Source organism: Coturnix japonica, chromosome 9 (genome assembly GCF_001577835.2).
Source record: "Coturnix japonica isolate 7356 chromosome 9, Coturnix japonica 2.1, whole genome shotgun sequence".
NCBI classification, from domain to species: Eukaryota; Metazoa; Chordata; class Aves; order Galliformes; family Phasianidae; genus Coturnix; species Coturnix japonica.
Genome location: NC_029524.1, coordinates 3054210 through 3060764, shown reverse-complemented (window position 1 = coordinate 3060764; position 6555 = coordinate 3054210). Strand labels below are relative to the sequence as shown.

The window sequence follows — 6555 nt, the reverse complement described above, 5'->3', positions numbered from 1 at the left end:
TGGTGGTTTACTATCCATTTTATTTTAACTTGCAGTGATATGTCCCTCTTGAAAATAGAGGGTATAGAATTCCTGTGAGAAAAGCTCAGATTAATGAGAAGACAGTAGTTTGGGCTACTCTTCATTAGCAGTTACTGTCATCCATCCCCTGCCATACACGTGCATTCCACCTGCTTGGAGGCCTCAGCCCACCCCAAGGCCCACCGTGTTGGCAACTTGTCTGATGTGTAGCTGCCAGTTCTATCCAGAGGTGCATCTGAAATCCATCCTAGGAAGGCAGAAGGTCTTTTTATGAACACCTCCTTTCACAAAGCTCGGTAGAAAGGTCCACAAGTCCCTTTGACTCATTAAGGTTTGGTTCATGAGCACCTCTGAAGAAATAAAACCAGATTTCCTAAACCTCTCTTGCAAAAGTGTTGTTATAATGTCTGGGCAGGCTGCATCCAATGCATATGCTCCTTAGCATCCTAAAGGAGCACGGAGAGTAGTTATGCAAAGGTCTCTCAACTGCAAAGCCAGCTGCTGACGTCAGTGGGGACAGTGTGGAAGAATCACTCCTTCCTTCTTCCTACACATCACACAGAGTCCTCATAGCTTGCGAAGACGCTCAGCTCTGCGTTTTGGATCAGGTCCTCATACGTGCTGGGGCAGTAGGTTTTGTACAGCTTTTCAGCCAGAGAGTTGCTCCCAGGAACCACAGCTTTCCGGTTGCGGTTCATGAAGTTCCACAGGTGTAGAGCGTAGGAGTGGTTGAAGTCAGGGACTTTGTCCCATACATCGTAATAGCGGCTCCAGGCTGGGTAGGGGATGGGGTAGAAACGCTGTGGGTTTAGAAAGGAGATGTTCTGACAGCTGTGGTCCTCAACGCCTTCGAAATCTGTGAGATTGCAGATGGCTTTAAGCATCCTTGTCATTAAAAAGGGCCCCTGGTTCCCCCAGATGTTTCCATTGTACTTGAGAACAAAATTCTCCATGCAGTCCCAAATAAATTTGTGATGGGCAGGGAAACCAAAGATCCCGTTGCTGGAGAACCTTGACTTCTGTGCTGCCAGGAAGCTTCCCTCGGGGATGGGCCGGATGGAGATGACATCAGTGTCCATGTAGATGCCCCCATACTTCCAAATGAGCGCCAGTCTGCTGGCATCAGAGCTGACATGGACCCAGTTCTTCTCTTCCTCGGGGTCTACCTGTAATCAGAAAGGCAAGACAGTGATGCTTGGAGAGTGATCACCAATCAGGACATGAACTGCACCATAAAACACCCCTACACTACCAGTCCATGTGCCTTCAAATGTCACTGATTGCCTTTCCTTCCTCCAGCAATTGACTTTTATTGGAAAGAAAGGTGTAATAGTGCAGTGCAGATCAATGCTTCATTTATGTGTGAACACTGGAACATTTTGCTTCGTGTTCTTTTGAAACTCACACTGTTAAACCAATGACGCCATGAATCATTGCTTGCTACATTACTGAAGCTGAAACCACTTGAAATGTTCCCTTCCTTATCACTCTCAGATCTTCCAAACAGGCCTGTGGGTTCCCATCGACTTTATTAGTTTGGGGAGCTATTTCTTCCTAGGGAAAAGGAAGAGTTTGAAGGTAATCCAGCTTCATCACTTGTCCTGCAGGGAGATGGAGCCAAACAAACCTGACAAAAGCTTATTGCAAGTGGTTTGCCAGGAGCTTGTTTTCAAGGTGGAGCTAGTGAGATCTCACCTTGGGTATGGACGTTGCGGTTACAGAAATTGAAATCTCTCTCACATCTAATCTCCCATGGGCTTGTATCAGTGTGTGGCAGCCTTAATAAGCGCTGAGAGGACTCGGGCAGACTAGCTTCTGTTGAGCAAGATTATTAAGCGCTGTTTTATCAAAACACATGTGCAATCTATTTTTACCAACGCTCTGTTTGCCAAAAATCTGATTCTCCAGATAGTGGGAAAATGCTGATATTATGTTCAGCAAACGGATAGATGAATACATTGCAAAACATGGCAAAAATAAACACATTCTGAACCAGAACAATGGAGGTGGCTGATTTCTCATTGCCAAGCCTGTGCTCCTCCCTTCGTTTCAAGCCTTCTTTAGAGTTTTCCCACTATCATTTCAACATTTTCCTACTTCACCCTCATTACGAACCTTACCTCATTGTACCACTGCAGAAGAGGGGTCTCCTGGAAGATGGTTTCCATCTGGAGAGGGAAAAGGAAGACATTCTTCATAGAAGATAAAAGCGAGAAGGCCGTGTAGCTGGAGTTTGAGTCCAACACGGTGTCATTTGTCAGCCCCTTCATGAAGAGGATGATGGGCCGGTCCTGGTAGATTCTGGCAGCAGACTCCACGGAACAGGACACCAGTGGTGGTGGTTCCAGGCGCTCTGTCGTCTCCAGGAAGATGATGCTTCTGCCCAGGTTGAGGACCTGCTCAGGTGTCAGGAATTGCTTGGGCATAGGCATACAGGAGAAGAAGCAGCCAGATAGCAAGGAGATCTCGTATAAAATGCCGGAGACAAAGAAGAAGCAGAGGCAAATGTGGATTTTCTTCAACATTCTTGTTTTCCTTTGGGCTTTGAAGTGATGCCTCAGACATATATGCTAAGGAGAGACAGGGAAAAGCAACAATATACATCATATATATATGATCACCATGTTAGCAGGACTAGGAGTGGTTGGACTTGCTTTGGAAAGTGTAGCATAAAGGTAGCATGATCATGCCTTTACTCTTAGGAGGAAGGCAGCATAGTGATACTCATGCCTTTCCCCCTTTACATGAAGTGGTGGAATCACTGTTCCTGGAGGTGTTCTGGAACCGTGGAGATGTGGCACTGAGGGACAGATCTCATCAGTGAGCATGGTGGGGGTGGGTTGGCTTTTGCTCCTGGTGACCTCAGTGGTCTTTTCCAACCTTAATGATTCTATAATGGTGATGCTCACGCCTTCCCCCATAGCATGAAGGCAACAAGGTTATACTCACACCTTTCCCCAGGACAAACCTGGCATGAAAGCTCCAAGTGCAGAGGGATAAAGAGCTGTGTAGCCTCAACTCCTCACCCCCAAGCAGAAAATGGGGACCTGGAGAGGTCCTGAAAAAGGGACACATGCCTACATTTTGTGGCACAGCTATGCTGTTGTTGAGTTTGAAAAGACCCAGTGAAAGATAGGATGAGACTTTGGTACCACTCCTAGGGTAGGCTAGTGTAGTGAATGGTTCTCAAGCTTTGGAACATCATGGCAACACGTGCTTGCTCATGAGTAGATGTCCTTGGCATGTGAGAACCAGATCCCAAGTTGTGGTGGAGTTGAGTATCTCAGGGGACTATGAGTGGCAGCAATGGGAAGACCGTGATTACAGTTTTGGATGTCTCAGCCAGAAGGAACATGAGCACATAGGAAACAAAGTCTTTCTCCCAACCTGCTCACATCTCAGCTTTTATCCCAAAGGCTGTGAGGGACTCAGGTTCCACAGGGATGGAGGGACCAGCAGAAGGCAGATGGAGGATAGAAAGCACATGGCTTTGTGCAAGCTAAAAAGCAAGAAGGTACCTGGATTATAGTTCTGATAAATCCACATTTCCAGCTTGTTCGTTGGCCATCAGGCCTCCTGGAAGCCCAGCTCCTGGAGGAAGATACCCAAACTGTCTGGATCATGCAAGGAGACTTCTGAAGGCAGCAGACGGATGCGCAAAGAAAAAGTGAAAGCTTTACTTTCTCAGTCCGAGAGTTGGTGTGAGGCCAACGGGAGCCACCTAAAAGGACAAAGAATGGACAGGTTTTGGACATCTCCAGCCTGCATCAGCATGGCCCAGCTCCTCAATCCTTGTCTCACTGCAGCACAAGCCCATACAGCACCAGGGAGCTCTGGCTGGTGAGAGGCAGGATCAAGCCGTTGCTGAACTGCATCTACAGGCTCACAGTGTAGGGAAATCCCTCCTGAGATGACATCAGGTTGCATGGGAACAGCCATATCCGCTCTGCAGGGACCAGCTGTCACCCTGGAGCCAGGGTCTGAAGGAAGGAAGCTACATTGAATGACAACTCAGCATCCAAGCCATCTCCTGAATGTATTTGAAGACTGATAAATTAAAAGGAATGGGAGGAAATGAGACTGTGTGCTCAGTTAGTTAATAAGACGCATTACCATGTCACCCAGCTGGAATATAGATAAGTCCACAGTGTAGAGAACCCCATGGAAATTCCCCTGGAAGCATTGAGCTTGAAGCTGTGGCAGCTCTTGCTCCATTTTTCAGAGCTACATCTCATCAAATTAAATATTAAAACAATGGCTGCTCCCATCAGTACGGCTTTCCACACTGCATAGCAAATTTGGCTGTTTCCCATTGCCAATGCATAGAAAATAGAAGGGTTGTGTTTTTTTTTCCTATGCCCCAGGTTCCTGCAGCAGCACAGGTGAAGCAGTGCAGTGCTGCAATCACCAGCATGGCTGTAGGGATAATCTTCTGGCCAAGGCCAGCAAGTTTGCAGCCTTCAGGGGAGGAGAAGCTGCTTTTCCTTTAATGACTGTTTTTCCTTTCTTTTCCCGACTTTCCCTCCTTGCACGGGTGCTCTGCAGAGGAGACCAGCCCCCACTTCCAGGGCCTCTCTGCAGATAGGGAATGTGGACGGAAGACAGGGAGCGGAGAGCAAACACAAAGGTTCGGAAACGACGTGTTCCTGAGCCTGCTGATAAAGCTGGAGGCGCTGCTACGCTGAATTGCCTTCCACATTCCCCTCCTGCCTCTCTCAGATGGGCTTTGACTTATTTCCAGTCACTCGAATATAAAACAGGAGAAGTTTAGCAGCTCTCTCATCAACCTCAGCTTGGCCAGACTTTCAAACTCTTCTTCCTATTACTTTCCCCTCCAAATCAAAGCTTTGACCCAAACCACGCATGAGGCTTGTCAGTCTGTTTCCATGCAGTCTGGAGACTGGTGCTCCCTCCCATCTTTTGCAGTGTTAAAAATCTCAATGCCAGTCTGCTGGCTTTGCTTTTGATGAGAAATGGGACCACCCAGACCTTCCCATTAATGGTTGGCCTTGAGATCCGACATCTCATATCTGAACGAGGAGCCCAGCACAGCCATGGAAGCAATAGTAGTTCAGATTTAAAACAGTCCAGAAGGCATTTGATTTGCAAATTGTGGAGGGAGAATAAGTAGCCCCTCCAACAGCTATCAGCTCCGTGTACAACATTGTGCGGAGCGACGCCAATCTTCATCATCTCATTCTGGGAAATTGTTTTGCTTGGTTGGTTTTCCAAAAGCCACTCTGTGGCGAGTTAGAATTCTCATCACATTTGACCTGGAGGCTGCTGTTATCAAAATGTTCACTTCTCCGCTCAAGTTAAAAGGACTGCAGAGCCGTGCGTTAAAAATAAATCCCAGCCATTGAATAGATTACCCTGCTGAGTGGGCTGCTTTTCGGCTGCAGCAGACGGCACGCTGCCTTGATGGCCCTTCTTGTAAAGATATTTCTTTTCTCCAGGCAATTGCAGCATTTCAAGTGTGGGATGAAAATGGGTGGGAGACTACAAGTGAGATTAGGAGCTACAGCACGGCTCCAGCTGTGCGATAACTCCTCTGCCATGCCCACAGGACATGAGCAGCAGGAGGGTGCAGTGGGATTTTGGGGTTTCCTCTAAAAGCCAGTGGGTTTTGCTCCCAAGGTGGCTGTCTTTATTCCTCCGAGTGGGGAATAACTGTGTGCTATTCAGTTCTGGTGCACTCATGGCATCGCTTGGGCTTGCACTCCTGTGTCTTTGCAGAAGCTGCTAGAGCAAATTGCAGCTGCAATCAAGTCAGTGCACGTGCATGCACTTCAAAGGCAGCTCCCCTCTTGATTTAACACCAGGCATATGTGGAAACCTGTGTCGAATGGAAGTCCTATAGAAGAACGTACCATATTCATTGTGGACTAATTAATGCAGATGTTCCAGCTTCCAGCAGTGCACACAAGCAAAGGCTCTTCCTCCCACATCACTTTTCCCTCTTTCCGATTCCCCAACCTGGCATATTTATAGATAAAACAAAACTCACCTTTTGGCTGGAATAACCCAGCAAAGCACTCGGTCTTCTGGGAAGCAGAACCAAGCTGGAGCAGGCAGGAAGGTGCCGGAGGAGCTGCACTACCTCTCCTCTATCTTCTCCTGTGCCAGGGCTCGGAGCAGCCTCATAGCTACCTATTCTGGTGTTTGCATTCTTGGATTCTGAGATAACACTGAGTAAGGAGCTGGGGCTGATCTCAGAGGCACAGGCACACAGCAGCAGGCAGCGCCCTGCTGGGGTCGCCAGGCACAGGATTTAGAGCCAAGCAGACTCCAAAACCCTGACTGCCTGCACCCTGTGTATCGCTGCTTTATTCCCAATTGCCTGGAAGGAAGGTGGTGGCTTACAGCTTATTAAGCTTTTCTTCTCTTTGTATCCAGAACTGCCCTTATGGAAGATACTTTGCATTGTAGTTTAGGTCTTTGCCCTGTAATGAAGAAGAGCTTTCCCAGAGTAGCATGCAATGCTATTTCCTTGCTTGGAAGTGCTCACAACAGTGCCCTTCACAAATACATCCC

At 47.8% G+C, this 6555-nt stretch overlaps 1 protein-coding gene across 2 annotated transcripts; it reads right to left on the bottom strand.

Annotated features, from left to right (window-relative positions):
- Positions 1 to 6228, bottom strand: A4GNT (alpha-1,4-N-acetylglucosaminyltransferase). 2 transcript variants are annotated; one of them, XM_015871293.2, is made up of 4 exons: positions 6029 to 6228; positions 3540 to 3742; positions 2142 to 2591; positions 1 to 1187 (listed from the first exon to the last, which is right to left on the bottom strand). In XM_015871293.2, exons 2-4 carry the CDS (start codon positions 3642 to 3644, stop codon positions 576 to 578), a joined length of 1167 nt encoding a protein of 388 aa, XP_015726779.1. In that variant the 5' UTR covers positions 3645 to 3742; positions 6029 to 6228; the 3' UTR covers positions 1 to 575. The 2 variants fall into 2 exon arrangements, with proteins under 2 accessions (XP_015726779.1, XP_015726777.1); XM_015871291.2 differs by lacking the exon at positions 6029 to 6228 and having other exon boundaries at positions 3540 to 4093.
- Between the last annotated feature and the right edge of the window lie 327 nt (positions 6229 to 6555).